Here is a 17,615-nt window from a genome sequence, read left to right as displayed (position 1 = left end):
TAAAAAAGAGTGTATTGGCTATTTTAATATCAGATAGCATGACTTCAGGGCAGAGAATATTCTCAGATCAAAAGAGAAATTTTAAATGTCATCTATATTTAAATTTATTTAAATGTAAAATCTTAAATGACATTTAAAATTTATTAAGGAGGAGTTCCTGATGTGGTGCAACAAGACTGGTGGCATCTTGGGAGCGCTGGGACACAGGTTCAATCCATGGCCCAGCACAGTGGGTTAAGGATCCAGCATTGCTACAGCTGTGGTGTAGGTTGGGACTGCAGCTTGGATGTGATCTTGGGCCTGGGAACTCCATATGTCACGAGGTGGCCAAAAAAAGAAAAAAATAAATTAATTAAAGGTCACTTTGGGAGTTCCCATCGTCGCTCAGTTGTTAAACGAATCCGACTAGGAACCATGAGGTTGTGGGTTTGATCCCTGGCTTTGCTCAGTGGGTTATGGACCCAGCAGTGCTGTGGCTCTGGTCAAGGCTGGCGGCTACAGCTCCGATTAGACCCCTAGCCTGGGAACCTCCATATGCCGCAGGAGTGACCCTAGAAAAGGCAAAAAAAAAAAAAAAAGACAAAGGTCACTTTGCTGTATAACAGGACTTGGAAGAAATGTTGTAAAGCAATTATACTTTAAAAAAATACATAAAAATGATATCAAACAATCCTGTGTTTAAGAGAGTATCAAAAAAACAAAGACGAAAACAAAAAACAGACCAAAAAAAACACCCTGACATGATTGAAAGGAGATAGAGAAAAATCTCCTATTGGAGTTGAAAACAATTTGAATCAGAGATTTCAATACTTCTCTTTCCCTTCGTTGATAAATGAAAATTAATAAGAATACAGAACACTTGAACCAAATGGGCCCAACTGATATTTAAAGTAGCAGGACTGTAGACTATACATTTTTTTCAAGTATAAATGAAACACTAACCAAGAGAGGCCATAGGCCATGAAACAAGTGTCAACTGAAATCACACTCAGACCTTTGAACAACATAGATCTGAACTGCATGAGTCCATGTATAGGCAGATTTTTTTCAACAGTAAATACTTCAGTATTACATGAACCCTGTCACCACCTCCCGCATTGGCTGAATTCATGGATGTAGAACCAACTGCAGAGAGCGAGAAACCACACACGTAGAGGAAGAGCCTATCTGGGGTCTGAGTGTAAGTTATACCTGGAGTTTTGGCTGCATGGAGGGGAGCTGCTCCTAACCTCCATGCTGTTCAAGGGTCAAGTGCATATTCTCTTCCCACACAGATTTAAACTGGAATTAATAACAAAGCATCGACCAGAAAATCTACAAATATTTGGAAATCAAATAATACATTTACAACTAGCCCATAAATCAAAGTAGAAATCCTATGGCAATTGGAAACTATCTTACACTAAAAGCGTGACATAAAAATTGTGGAATGCATCTAGAGCAGGGCTTAGACAGAAAAACTGTCATATTAGCAAAGAGGAAAGACTAAAAGCAATTATTGTCATACTAGCAAAGAGGAAAAGACTGAAAGCAATTATCTATGGTTCTACCTTAAAATGGTATAAAAAAAGAGCAGTTTAAACTAAAGTAGGAAGAAAATAATAAAGAGCAGAAGTCAACTGAAGAGAAGGAGATTAACAAGAGATGCAATCCATGTCACCAAAAGTTATTTCAAAGGATCAGAAACTGGTAAAACTCTAGTTTAGCTGGTTAAAATAAAAGACACAAATTAGCAATATCAGAAATGACAGAAAAACTTCTACAGGGCTTACAGACAATGTAGTATAATAAGGACACATTATAAACAACTAATATAATAAATTTGATAAGGTAATTGAAATGGATCAGTTCCTTGAAAACATCAGTTACCAAATCTGACGCAAGCAGAAAAAGAACATCTGAATAGTTATGAAGCCACACACATATCAAAGAAATTAGGTTGGAATTAAAAAACCTTCCCACAAAGGAAATACCAATGTTCAAACATTTAAGTAGAAATAACACCAGCACTACACAATATTTACTATAAAATAAGAGAGGAATAGCACAGGGTTCTTCTAAACATGTTATTTTTTAAAGGTAGGTAATAAATATAAACACCTGTAGTTTAGTCTCCTTTATAACCTACTGGTTAAGAATACTTCTTTATATTAAGTATTCAGGAAAATCACATTTTTATACATTTGAGATACAAGTTCTATTCATGATAAGTTTACTGCAAAAATAATGCTTTGGCTTGCATTTTTATTTTCTTAATGACGTCTTTCAAAGAACAGTAGTTTTACTTTTGATGAAATCCAACATATGCATTTTGGGGTGGAAGAACTGGTATTTTTGTATGTCCATTGTAAAGAAACCTTTGCTTACCACAAAGTCATAAATATGTTTATTTCTCTTTGTTTTATTTTTTTGCTATAAGTTTTAGAGTTATAAACTTTTTGGTTTAGATTTCCAATTCATTGTGAGTTAATTTTTGTGCATGTTGTCAGGTTGGGGCCAAGGTTCAATTTTTTTTCCTCATATAAACATCAAGTAATTCCAGAATTATTTATTTAAAGAGTATCTTTTCTCTCTGCATTACCTCAACAGTTTGGTTGGAAATCAGCTTACCTCATACTCGAGTGTTTAATTTCACTATGATGATGCATTTGTCATTTTTTCTTGATCAGTGTTTGCTTTCAAGCTTTGAAGTTCTAGTCTGGGGTTTGTATAATTAAAAAATTATAGTATCTTTGCAATAAACTGAATGTTTTCATAATTATTTTATGAACTGTTTTTACATCAAGCAAAGCATTTTTCTTTAAAGTGAGTTTTTATTTACATTGCTATGGACACATCAATATTCTTTCGGTTGGTATTCTTCTGGTACAGTTTTCCCTTCTCTGATTTTTAAGTTTTGTGAATCTTATGCTTTATATATGACCCTTATGAATACAATCTACCTAAATTACTTTTAAAATCCAGTGTGGTAATTTTTTGTATATTAACTAGATTTTATTTCTTAAATGTTTACTAAGACTGTTGGTATCTTTTGATGTATTTATTTATGACCAGCTTGTTTTGTGCTTTTTTTTTTTTCCTGCTTTTTCTGCATTTTTCTTTCCTCCTAGCTTGTTTTCTACTGACTCAGTTTTTAAAATTACATTTTTTAACAATTATATTTTGTTCTCTAAATATGCCGAGTAAATTTTTGTTTCTTCTTATTCTTTAATTCCTCTTTTTATATTTAAACATATTATCATATTTTCTGTATAAACTACAAATATATATGTCTGAATTTGCTCTCCCTTATGTTTACTGTTTTGCTTAGTGTCTATTGTCTCCTGTGTTTTCTGAACTTTTCTTTTTTTTACTATAAAATAATATTTACTGAACTTCATAGAATTCCTCTGAGGCCTGGCTAAAGGTGACTTATCTTCAGAAAGGATCTGCATTTGCATCTATCAGCCACCTTGGCAATCTCAGGAAAATAAATGTGTTGAGGGCTTGGGACTTCCTCAAGTAAACTGGTGCTGAAATCCACATGCTCCTTTGCTTTGGGCTAAAATCCTCAGCGAAATGGATGTCTACCTCCACCTAGCACCAGAGTTAATGTGGACACACTTCATACTGTTCTCCTCTTAAGGTGCAAATGCAGCATAGGTACCACATCTCCTCACACTGAGCCTGCAGGCCTTTGAGGTCCGGCTTTCTGGAGGGGTCTCAAGCCTCCCCTTGGAAAGGTCTTAGGCTTTGTTTTCCGTCCAGTTTCCCTTAGTGCTCAAAGTCTAAACTGGTCACCAGGATTAAGCATATGTGGGGCTCCATTTCACTCTAGTACTCTGGATTTCTGTTCTCACTGTTTTTGTCATGTGAGGGATCTTAACTCCTTTCAAATTCAGAGGTAAATTTTCTATTTCTATGTATTTTTTATATTTTTCTCACCATTTTACACTGCTTTCAGTGAGAATTTCTGACCAAAGAGCTAGGTGCACGTAAAGCTGCAGACAAGGTTGGTTAAATGGATCTGGATGACCTCTTTTAGATTTTTTTAAAATCATAATCTATAATGATTTTGTAAGGTATAACTGGATGATCTATCTGAACTACTCTCCTTTTTAAACTTTTTGATAAGTTATTAACTAATTAATAAAGCCATGATCTTGCAAAAAGCATATAATAATTGCATATGGGAATACAACTCAAAGAGAGAGTAATAAAAAAGAGTTAGCTGTATTGAGAAGGAATTAAATATCTCCTATGAGATAATACCATAGTTTGATGTAGACAAGTTAATTCATTAAAGAATGATCACACATCTATAAACATTCTTTTGGGACAACACTGTAAATCAACTATACTTTAATAAAAAATAAATACATATAAATTTAAAAAAAAGAATGATCAGTTTGCCAGGAAATTATTTTTCTTTCTTTTTGCTAAAGCTCTTTCAGATGAAGATTTTCAATCTTCCAATGCCTGAAAGAACTTTTAGGAAATGTGATTTATGATACTCATAAGCTTGAAATCTAGGATTTTAGGTTTGAAATCTAGGATTTTAATACCTTGTCTTTTCTTCTTATTATTGTTTTTAACAGCTGCACCTGCTGCATATAGAAGTCTCAACCTAAGGGTCTTAGCTACAGCTTATGGCAACACCAGATCCTTAACCCACTGAGCAAGGCCAGAGATGGAATATGCTACCTCATGGAGATAACATTGGGTCCTTAACCTGCTGAGCTTCAATGAGAACTCCAATACGTGTCATTTCCTTAAAAAAAAAAAAAAAAATTTTTTTTTCAAATTTGCACCTTATCCACATGCCTTATCTCAGTCAATTCCATTATTATTTCTCCAGAAGCCTTCCTCTTCTATCAGTACTCACATCCGTTTTCTAACCAGTTTCATCAGCTAACTTCTTCAATATCTCTAGAAATAACTGGTTTTTTCTTATTCCTGTTCTCTTGATGGAATTATACAACTCAACTCCTTGTCGTCATTCTTGCATCCTTTATCAGGAGAATTATTTCTTCCTCAGTTGAACAAGTAAGGAAACTTCGTATATTCTTTAATAAAAATGGGTAGCATATTAATATTTTCTTTAATAAAAATGGTAGCATATTAATATTTTCAAGAATGATTTAATCTCCTGAGTAGAATTCAGGATGTTTAGGACTATGGATGCTATTTCCTTATATGAGTAAAAAAGACCTTAGTAACTCAAGCCTGATGTTAATAAGCACAAGGATAACTGATAAGTTTTAGAGATAAGTTGATAAATTTAAAGATAAATTGATAAGTTTGCACCAGGGACAGAAAATAGGTTCTGGCAGACTTGGAGGTAGTAACTGGAAAAGAGTCATTTTAAGATTTGTATTCCCCTGCATTAATTGATTATACTAATTAAGAAATGAGAAAAAAGAAGGAATTTGGGAGAAGTTCAAGGAAAATTTGTTCATGTGTGACAGGTACTTTAAAATCACAAGTGTTGCATAGAAGGCAATAATAAAAAAGAAAAAGTGAGAAAAAAAAAAAAAAAAGACACTTGGAATCAGGTACTGTGGCCACATTTCTTGAGTTTAAATCCAGGATCATAGCTTGTAAGATGTGTGCCCTTGGGAAAGAAATTTAGGCTCTCTGTTCTTCCATTCTCTGATTTTAAAAAAAATTGGGAGATTAGTTGTAAGGGTTTAACAAATATGTTTAACGCACTGTCCCATGCTAATCACTACACAAGCATGAACCATTTTTTCTTAGTTAAAATTCACTCAAAAATTCTTTGTTAATTATCTGTGTGCCAGACTCTGTTTTAGTTACTGCAGTTATGGCTCTGAACAAAATGACCCCTGCTTTCAATGGAGATAGATAATATAAAGCAAGCATGTAAACAAATAAGACAATTCAAATGGTGGTAAGTTCTATACAGGAAATAAAGGACAATGTCCTAGGGAGTGGCCTGGGTAGGGGGTCACAGTGGATGAGGAGAAAAGGTGATAGATGTGAATAACATACAGGGCTGGCTGATGTATTAGAGTGGTAAAGAAAACTATCAAGGGGAATTCCTAGTTTTGATATAAATTCCTGAGTAGAAATTAGTGACTGTGGGAGGATGAATAACAGCCTCCCCCAAAGACATCCATGTCCTAAAAGACAGACATTGTACAGAGCATCTCTGACCACAGTGAGATGAAGTAAGAAATCAGTGCAAAAAAAAAAAAGAAAAGGCAAAGTGGAAAATTCACAAAATTGTGGAAATGAAACAACACAATCAACCAAGGGATCAAAGAAGAAATCACAAGGCAAATTTGAAAATGTCTTGAGACAAATGAAAGGAAAACACAACATATCAAAGCTTCTAAGACACAGTGAAAGCAGTGCTATGGGAAGAAATGTATAGCTATAAATACTTACACTGAAAAAGAAGAAAGATCCCAAATTAACAACCTAACTTTACAACTTAAGGAACTAGAAAAAGAACAAGCTAAACCCAAAGCTATAAGAAAAAAAGGAAATAATACAAACTAGAGCAGAGAGAAATGAAACAGAGAAAAGAAAAAGAGCAAGTCAATAAAGCCAGAAGTTAATTCTTTGAAAAGGTGAACAAAATTGGCAAACCTTTAGCTATAATGACAACGAAAGAATTTTAAAAAAAGACAACTGAAAAAAAAAAATCAGACATTAAAGTGGGGACATTACAACTGATGCTAAAGAAATACAAGGATTAAAAGAAAGTACAACGAACAATTGTATGCTAACATACTGGATAACCTAAATGAAATGAACACATTTTTATAAACATAAAACCTACCAAGTCTGAATTACAAAGTAATAGGAACCCTATAATATACCTATAAATAGTAAGGAGACTCAATAAGAAATCAAAAATATCCCCCAAAAGAAAAATCCTGGACCTTACAGCTTCACTGGTAAACCCCACCAAACATTTAAGGAGGTTAGAAACTCTTAAATTTCCCAAACAAGTGAAGTGGAGGAAGTATTTCCTAATTCATTCTATGAGGCCAGCATTTTCTTTATGTCATACATAGACTAACACATTACAAAAAAACAAAACAAAACAAACAAACAAAAACAAACTTAAAAAATCAAAGCAGAAAACAAACAAAAAAACCCTACAGATTCTATTCCTTCATGAACACCGATGCAAAAATCCTGAACAAAATACTAGCAAACTGAATTCAGGAGCACAAAAGGCATCCAAATCAGAAAGGAAGGAATAAAATTATTTCTGTTTGGAGATCCTACAATCTTATATGTAGAAACCAGTAAATATTTTTATCAAAAAAAGAGTTAGAACTAATAAATAAATCGAGCAAAGTAGCAGAATATAAAGGCAACATACAAAAAGCAGTTGCACTTATATATACTAATAATGAACAATCTGAAAAGGAAACTAAGAAAACATTTCTATTTACAATAACATGGTGTCAAAAAGAATTAAATACTTGGGGAATAACCAAGGAGGTGAAAGATTGATACAATGAAAACTATAAAACAGTGCTGAAAGAAATTAAAGAAGATGTAAATAAATGGAAACATAGTCTAGGTTCATGAACTGGAAGGCCTAATACTGTTAAGATGTCAATATTGTCCAAAAAGGCCTACAAATTCAATGCAATCCCTATCAAAATCCCAATGGCCTTTTTTGCAGAGGAAAAAAAAAAAAAAACTATCCTAAAATTTATATAGAATCTCAAGAGACCATGAATAGCCAAAACAATCTTGAAAAACAAGAACAAAGTTGGAGACTCACACTTCCTGATTTAAAAACTTACTAGAAAGCTACAGTAATCAAAACCGTGTGCTACTGGCATAATAACAGACATATAAACCAATGGAGTAGAATAGAGATCCCAGAAATAAACCTTCACATATTTGGCCAAATGATTTTCCACAAGGGTGCCAAGATCATTCAACGGAGAAAGGACAGGCTTTCAACCAGTGGGGCTGGGAAAACTGAGTATCCACATGCAGAAAACTAAAGTTGGATTCGTAACTAATACCACATATAAAATTTAACTCAAAGTGGATCAAAGATCTAAATGTCAGACCTAAAACTATAAAACTCTTAGAAGAAAATAAAAGGCAAAGTTCCACAACACTGAATTTGACAATGACTTCTTGGACATTGTACCAAAAGCACAGATTCTAAAAGAAAAAGAGATGAACTTCATGAAAATTAAAAACATTTATACAACAAAAGACAACATTAATAAAGTTAAAAATCACAGAATGGGATGGATGCTAGTCGGGTTTGTTAACCACTGAGCCACAATAGGAACTCTGAATATATTTTAAAAATCAATCTGATAGGGAATTAAGGTCCAGAATATATAGAAAGCCCCTAAACGCAACAAAAATTAAGCAATCTAATTAAAAAATAGGCAAAGGATCTCAATAGATAATTCTCCGAAGAAGTTATACAAAGCCCATAAAAGCACATGAAAAGGTGCTGAACAGCACTAGTTTTACAGAAATGACAATCAAATTCACAATGTGGTATCATCTCATACCCACTAGAATGGCTACCATTACAATAAACCTAGAACAAGCATTGGTAAGGATATGGAAACACTGGAACCCTTGCACCCTGCTGGTGGGAAGGGAAAAATGGTGTGCCAACTGAGGAAAATGTTACATGGCTCCTCAAAAAAATTAAAAACAGCATTAGTCTATGATTCAACACTTCTACCTCTGGGTATTCACTCAAAAGAATGGGTCTTAAAGAGATATCTGTACACCATGTTCACAGCAGCATTACTCACAATAGCTAAAATATGGAAGCAACCCAAGAATCCACAGGCAAATGAAGAGATGAGCAAAAGGTGGTACATGCATACAATGGAATTATATTCAGCAGTTAAAAGGAAGGAAATACTGACATATGCTCCAGTATGGATAAATCTTGAGGACATTATTTTAAGAGAGAGCAGTCACAAAAGAGTTACTGCATGACGCCATACACATGACATAGGTAGAGTGCTCAAATTCACGGAGATACAATTTTCAAAGGTATCGTATTTTTGTATTCCTTTTCTAATGTTTCATTGCTGGTATACAGAAATGCAACTGACTTCTGAATGTTAATCTTATATCCTGCTACTTTGCTGAATTTATTAATCAGTTCAAGTAGTTTTGGGGTTGAGTCCTTAGGGTTTTCTTTTTTTTTTTTTTTTTTTGTCTTTTGTCTTTTTGTTGTTGTTGTTGTTGTTGTTGCTATTTCTTGGGCCGCTCCTGCGGCATATGGAGGTTCCCAGGCTAAGGGTCGAATTGGAGCTGTAGCCGCCGGCCTACGCCAGAGCCACAGCAACGCGGGATCCGAGCCGTGTCTGCAACCTACACCACAGCTCACGGCAACGCCGGATCGTTAACCCACTGAGCAAGGGCAGGGACCGAACCCGCAACCTCATGGTTCCTAGTCGGATTCGTTAACCACTGCGCCACGACGGGAACTCCAGGGTTTTCTATGTATAGTATCATGTCATCTGCATACAGTGACAGTTTTATCTCTTTTCTTCCTATATGGATGCCTTTTATTTCTCTTCAAATACCTCGGAATACACCTGACCACGGAGGTAAAGGACCTATATGCTGAGAACTATAAAACTTTAATCAAAGAAATCAAAGAAGATGTAAAGAAATGGAAAGATATTCCATGTTCCTGGATTGCGAAAATCAATATTGTAAAAATGGCCATACTACCCAAAGCAATCTACAGATTCAATGCAATCCCTATCAAATTACCCATGACATTTTTCACAGAACTAGAACAAACAATCCAAACATTTATATGGAACCACAAAAGACCCAGAATCGCCAAAGCAATCCTGAGAAACAAAAACCAAGCAGGAGACATAACTCTCCCAGACTTCAAGAAATACTACAAAGCCACAGTCATCAAAACAGTGTGGTACTGGCACCAAAACAGACAGACAGACCAATGGAACAGAATAGAGAATCCGGAAATAAACCCTGACACCTATGGTCAATTAATCTTTGACAAGGGAGGCAAGAACATAAAATGGGAAAAAGAAAGTCTATTCAGCAAGCATTGCTGGGAAACCTGGACAGCTGCATGCAAAGCAATGAAACTAGAACACACCCTCACACCATGCACAAAAATAAACTCCAAATGGCTGAAAGACTTAAATATACGACAGGACACCATCAAACTCCTAGAAGAAAACATAGGCAAAACACTCTCTGACATCAACATCATGAATATTTTCTCAGGTCAGTCTCCCAAAGCAATAGAAATTAGAGCAAAAATAAACCCATGGGACCTCATCAAATTGAAAAGCTTTTGCACAGCAAAGGAAACCAAAAAGAAAACAAAAAGACAACTTACAGAATGGGAGAAAATAGTTTCAAATGATGCAACTGACAAGGGCTTAATCTCTAGAATATATAAACAACTTATACAACCCAACAGCAAAAAAGCCAATCAATCAATGGAAAAATGGGCAAAAGACCTGAAGAGACATTTCTCCAAAGAAGATATACAGATGGCCAACAAACACATGAAAAAATGCTCAACATCGCTAATTATAAGAGAAATGCAAATCAAAACTACCATGAGATACCACCTCACACCAGTCAGAATGGCCATCATTAATAAATCCACAAATAACAAGTGCTGGAGAGGCTGTGGAGAAAAGGGAACTCTCCTGCACTGTTGGTGGGAATGTCAACTGGTACAGCCACTATGGAGAACAGTTTGGAGATACCTTAGAAATCTATACATAGAACTTCCATATGACCCCGCAATCCCACTCTTGGGCATTTATCCGGACAAAGCTCTACTTAAAAGAGACACATGCACCCGCATGTTCATTGCAGCACTATTCACAATAGCCAGGACATGGAAACAATCCAAATGTCCATCGTCAGATGATTGGATTCGGAAGAGGTGGTATATATACACAATGGAATACTACTCAGCCATAAAAAAGAATGACATAATGCCATTTGCAGCAACATGGATGGAACTAGAGACTCTCATACTGAGTGAAATGAGCCAGAAAGACAAAGACAAATACCATATGATATCACTTATAACTGGAATCTAATATCCAGCACAAATGAACATCTCCTCAGAAAAGAAAATCATGGACTTGGAGAAGAGACTTGTGGCTGCCTGATGGGAGGGGGAGGGAGTGGGAGGGATGGGGAGCTTGGGCTTATCAGACACAACTTAGAATAGATTTACAAGGAGATCCTGCTAGGGAATAGCATTGAGAACTATGTCTGGATACTCATGTTGCAACAGAAGAAAGGGTGGGGGAAAAATGTAATTGTAATGTATACATGTAAGGATAACCTGACCCCCTTGCTGTACAGTGGGAAAATAAAAATATTAAAAAAAAAAATTCATGGAGACAGAAAGCATAACGGAGGTTACTAGGGGATGGGAGGGGTGGTGAATGCGGAGTTAAGTTACTATTCATGGGTACAGAGTTTCAGTTTTACAAGACGAAAAGAGGTCTAGAGATGGATGGTGGTGACTTCACAACAAAGTGAAGGTACTCCATGCCGGTGAACTGCACCCGTAATAGAGTTAAGACGGTAAAATGTCTGTGACATGTATTTTACCACAATTTGGAGAAAAAGAAGTGCTTAAGGAAGGGGTCAAAAGATATCTATGCCTGAATCCCTGGTACATATGAATGCTACCTTATATGGCAAATAAATTCGTAACTTTTCAGATGTGATTAAATTAAGGATCTCAAAGATGGGGAGATTATCCTGGACTAGCCAAGTGGGCCTAAAATGCAATCATATGTGACCTTATAAGATATAGGAAGAGGGTGGTTTGAACACAGAAAAAGAAGAGAAGGCAAGGCCACTAGGGAGGCAGATACTGGAATTTGTAGTCACAAGCAAGCGAGTGCTAGTAATCACCAGAAGCTGGAAGAGGCCGGAAAGGATGCTCCCCTAAACTCTAGAGAGAGCACAGCTTGGCACACACCTTGATTTTTGGTTCGGTAAATCTGATGATGGCCTCCAGAACCATGAGAGAACACATTTCTGTTGTTTTCAAAGCACCAAATTTGTAGTAACAATCACAGCAGTTACAGGACACTAAGAGCGTGACATTCAGCATAGTACGGAAAACTAAAGGAAGAAGAGGTGTTAGCGCACTGTGAAAATAAAATTTTTTGGTTTAGCCATTATTTCTGAGGTACATATGAGCATTTGGTAATTTATATCCAATAAAACAATAAAGCAATAGGGCCAAATGTGATTCCCTATAGGAGAGAAGAGAGTCGGGCCCAGGCTTTAACCCTACAGTATGGGAATTCTGGAAACTAGATAGAGACCGAGACTCCAACAAATGAGGGCATTTGCAGACCTTGACAATGGCAGTTACTGTAGAGGTGAGACAAAAACAAGACAGGATTGGTTGAAGAGCCTGGGAAGTAAGGAATTGGGGGGGGGGGCACGCATGGAGATGTCCCCTGTGTAAAACTGGTTTATTTACCTACATTTGTTAGGGTGCTAAAATCAGAGTACCACGTAGAGTCTTGTAGAATTTGAGAAAACTCCATTTGACACCTATGTATTCCCTTCCAGCTTGGAAAAAAACTAAATGTATTCCCAAGTGCAACTGTCAATTTTCTGCTATTAAAGAAGTGCACAGAAAGTATCTCAATTTTATACAGTGTCTCCAAAAACTAGGTGTTGAAGCTTTAATGTGAATTTGGATAAATGGTTTACTAAATGGCACTTAAAAGCATTTAAAAACCATAACAGGTAAAAATAGATAAAATGTATATATATTAGTAAGGACAAATGAATGACTGTATCACATGACAAAGACTTTCTCCTACCGTCGTCCCCTTTCCTCAAATTTTCCTACTCCTAGAAAGCAAACCCTAATGTGAAAATGATTCAATCAAGTGTAATGTGCAGTGATGCAGAGCAGAAACAATCATAAGATATTGGGTTATTCTTTCCTGTTAAAAGTGTTTTCCTATCAGGACATTATTTCTGAATTGAGACAGAATAATGAGGAAATTATTTTGGTTAAGAAGAAAAAAAAGACATAAAGAGTTTCTTTAAAGAGCATATAAATATGATGGTATTTAAATTCTGGGAGAATATTTAGTCTTTTGCCAAAGCTATCACATTAAATTCTGCTATCTGTCAATGACATGACTGTAAAAGGTAATTACATGTGAGTTAGTTTAAAACATTAATATATAAGTAATATGTATTCTGAAAACAGCATTTTCTGTCTATATTTAAAAACCACCAAGTAGCCTAATTAAAATAGCTGATATAATTTATCTGCAAGCAATACTTAAAATTTAAAAACACTTCCTTGGGGGCTGAAATACATAAAATCAGAAATGAAAGAAAAGTGACAGTTAAGATCCGAGACCTGCAAAGGACCATCCAAGATTACTATGAACAACTATACATCAAAAAATGGAACAACCTGTAAGTGATGACTAAGTTCCTAGAAATGTGCAGTCTCCTGAGAATGAATCAGGAAGAAACAGAAACCGTAAACAGTCATAGTACCAGGAATGAAACGGAATCAGTCATCATAAAACTTCCAACAAGAGTTCCTTGAATCAGTCATCATAAAACCTCTCATCAAAGTTCCCACTGTGGCTCAGTGGTAACAAACCTGACTACTACCCATGAGGACTCTTGCCCAGTGAGTTAAGGCATTACCATGAGCTGTAGTATAGGTTGGAGGTGCAGCTCGGATCCCGATTGCTGTGGCTGTGGTGTAGGCCCGTAGCTGTAGCTCTGATATGACCCCTAGCCTGGGAAACTTCCTATGCCTCTGGGGTGGCCCTAAAAGACAAACAAAGCAAAACAAAAAACTCCCAAAAAACAAAAGGACCAGAATGCAATATAGGTGAATTCTACCAAACATTTAAAGAGTGAAAGCTAATCCTTCTCAACATACTCCCCCAAATTAACCACAAAACTGAAAGAAAACATAAGCAGTATGCTCTTTGACAGCAGTCTTAGCAATATTTTTTTGGGGGGGTATCTGTCTCCTCATGCAAGGAAAACAAAAGCAAAAATAAACAAACAGGATTATGTCAAACTAAGAAAGCTTCTGCAGAGTGAAGGCAACTATCAACAAAATGAAAAGGCAGCCTACTGAATGGGAGAAGGTATTTTCAAATGATATATCCTGTAAGAAGTTAATATCCAAAATATACAAATAACTCATGCAACTCAACATCAAAATACCCTAAGCAACTCCATTAAAAAACGGAGGAGGACCTGAATCGAAAATTTCCCCAAGAGACATTCAGATGGCCAGCAGGCATATGAAAAGACACTCAACATCACTAATCATCAGGGAAATGAAATCAAAACCACCATGAGATATCACTTCACCCAGGTCAGAATGGATATTACCAAAAAGACAACAGATAGCACATTTTGGCCATGATGTGGAGAAAGGGAAACTCTCAAGTACTATTGGTGGGATTGTAAATTAGTATGGCTACTATGGAAAACAGTATGGAGGTTCCTCAAAAAATTAAACATAGGACTTCCAAATAACCCAGCAATTTCACTTCTGGGTATTGACCCCAAGAAAATAAAAACACTAATTCAAAAAGATCTAGGTACCCCAATGTTCACTGAAATATAATTTACAACAGCCAAGATTGGAAGCAACCTAAGTGTCCACTGACGGATGAACGGGTAAAGAAGATAAAGATGGAGTATTACTCATCCACTGAAAAAAAAAAAAAAGGAAATCTTGCCATTTGCAACAAAATGTTTGGGTCTAGAGGGTATTATGTTAAGTGAAGCAAGTCAGACAGAGAAAGACAAATGCCAGATGATCTTACATGTGGAATCTAAAAAACAAAACAGGCAAACAAACAGAAACAAAACCTCTTAGATATAGAGAACAAAGGAGTGATTGCCAGAGAGGGGAGTTGTGAGGGGGCATGAAATAGATGAAGGGTACTAAGAGGTAAAACCTCCAGTAATGAAATAAATAAGCCATGCTCACGTAATATACAACAAAAGGAATGTGGTCAATCATATTGTGAAAATCTGGTTTAGGACAGATGGTTATCGGATTTATTGTGGTGACCATTTCAAATTTCATAATGTATGCAAATGTCAAAGTATGAGGCAGTATACCTGAAACTATCATAATATTGGTAAGTCAACTTTTTCAATTAAAAACAAAATTTTTGGAGTTCCCATGGTGGTTGGTGGTTAATGAATCTGGCTAGTATGAATGAGGATGTGGGTTCGATCCCTGGCCTCACTGAGTGGGTTAAAGGATCTGGTGCTGCTGTGAGCTGAGGTGTGGGTTGTAGAGGTGGCTTGATCCCCCGTTCCTGTGGCTGTGGTGTTGGTCAGCAGCTGCAGCTCCAATTCAACCCCTCGTCTGAGAACTCCAGCTGCTGCAGGTGCGGCCCTAAAAAGAAAAAAAAAAAAAAAAAAAAAAAAGAAACAGCAACAAAATTTTTAAATGCTTTTTCCATAGATGAGTATTCCCAAAGTACAGCAAAAGAGAGCATCCTCTCCCATTAAAAGATCAAGTCCTGTTAGTAAATAGAAAGCTTCTAAAGCAATCATTTTATATACACACTTATTTATGTATGCAGTTTCACGTAAAATAACATGAATATGTGTACATCTGTATGTACATATATGAAATAAATACATATATGACATACCTATATGAAATAAAATATACACAAATCCTTCAATGAGAGTTTGTTCCTTAACATGGATAAACATGTGGAAGTAATTTATAACCACGCCCCCAGCTCTGGCCCCCCAAATATACAGACAACCAGATGGCTTTTGCTCTTGGGAAGGAAGGAAAGAAATTCCTAGTTGACATGACAAGAGGGGCTCCCTGGGAAATTCAAATATGTAACTACACACCCAGTGACACACTGGGCATCACAAAACTCTCGGTGCAGCTACACTTATACTTGGATGGGGTCTGTGTGTGTAACACAGGTTACCTAGATAGCTGTGTGCTGGCTTTTCCTCCACAACCTTGATTCTTCTTGCTCCAGCAGGAATCACCAGCACTTCCACATAACCTGTAAGAGTCAATAAAACATGAAATACATGGTGAGTTCTGATTCCTCTTTTCCTCACTGACCTGCCCCAATTTTCTTTTGGTTTTTGTTTTTGCTATGATATTTCAGTACCAATGTAAGGAAAGAGAATGGGTCTCAAAGCTGTTGATTTTCAAGTGAAGAAGTTTCTTGGAAAGACATGGAGAATACGGTACTATCAAGAACTAAGAGGCAATCATATTCTGTGTGAAAATGCACCTTGATGGCTTGCGAATTATGAGGAGAGGAAAAAGCACAATAGGACAGCCCAGCTAGAACCACACTGAATATTGGAACAGGGCAAACAACCCTCAGATTCTGCTCATGCAACTCCTTTAAGTTAGAAAGTGTGGGGAAGGAGGAAACACAGCTGGAAAGCACACAGCTGGCGGGCGTCTGGTGCCTTGAGTAGGTGAGTATTGGACAAGAGAGACCAGCGCTCCCTAGGAGACTAACAAAGGGTTTTGAAGCCTGGGCTGGAGACAAGTAAGTGTAAGGCCACACCAAACACTCTGGAAGGGGTCAGACAGCGAGGAGCAAGATGCAACGACCTGTTTCTTAGGAAGGGTTTTTCAGCAGTGGTTGGGAATGCACTGCTTGACATGAAGTAAGATGATAAGATCAAGGTGGAGAGAGAGAAAGTGTGCGTGAAAATTCAAAATCAAGACTTCGTTTGGCACAGAAAGAATAGTGATGGAGTCGATGCCAACGTCTGCCTGAACAGTTTTGTTTTAAAGCTATATGAAAATGTACCATTCTCCTTCGTATCTGTGTAGCTCCATATAGCTCTGGCAAAAGTAGAATTTCAAAGGTACTTTTAGAAAGGTCTAACACCTACTTGCAGAATTGTCTCCTGTTGATCAATTATTCCAATTTCTGAAACTGTTATAATTATTTGGTGTATAGCAAGAGGCAGCAGACACCCCACCTGGTGGCAATGCTTAGAATTAGAGACCTGCATTTTTCAAATCATAATTTCCATTAGCAAATGCTACTTACTCCATTTGAGCACTTTTAGTAACACCAAATCAGACAAGCCCTACCGTTTTGTTATACGACTTAAAAAACACAGCAACAAAAATAGGAACAAATGGCTTCCTGCCTCTTTGTATATAGAAGTAAGGTAAGAAGTCTCTGTACTCAACGAGCTTATAAGCAAGTTGAAAAGATAAGCCCAACTATCTTACATAAAAATGAGTTTAAAACTTCCAAAATTCTGTTAAGAAGGTCATGTTTAAAATTATATGGTTCCTTCCCTGCTGAAGAATATAAACCAACGTTGTTTAAACTGTGCCTCTTCTCTGATCACGTCATCACTCCAAAGTTTCACTGCTATTTTAACTCAGAAGTGGGATTTTCTCCCCATTACTCCTTTTAAATGACTATGTACATTACATTAACTTTGATGTATTCATATGTAGATAGAAACACTATCCTCAGCAGGAATCACAGTGATTCAGAGGAGAAAACATTTCCCACATTCAAGGAAAGCTTCCATAAAGAAGCAAAGAGATGAACTGTCTTTCAGGAAGGGGTTGATTTTTGATT

General features: G+C 36.4%; 1 protein-coding gene across 1 annotated transcript in view; it reads right to left on the bottom strand.

Annotated features, from left to right (window-relative positions):
- ADAMTS19 (ADAM metallopeptidase with thrombospondin type 1 motif 19) overlaps positions 1-17,615 on the bottom strand; it is a 267,851-nt gene that overhangs the window by 59,962 nt on the left and 190,274 nt on the right. The window contains 1 exon segment of the mRNA XM_021084737.1: positions 15,969-16,049. Coding sequence (XP_020940396.1) covers positions 15,969-16,049 — 81 coding nt within the window.

Source organism: Sus scrofa, chromosome 2, assembly GCF_000003025.6.
Source record: "Sus scrofa isolate TJ Tabasco breed Duroc chromosome 2, Sscrofa11.1, whole genome shotgun sequence".
Lineage (NCBI taxonomy): Eukaryota > Metazoa > Chordata > Mammalia > Artiodactyla > Suidae > Sus > Sus scrofa.
This window is presented reverse-complemented; position numbering and strand designations above follow the sequence as displayed.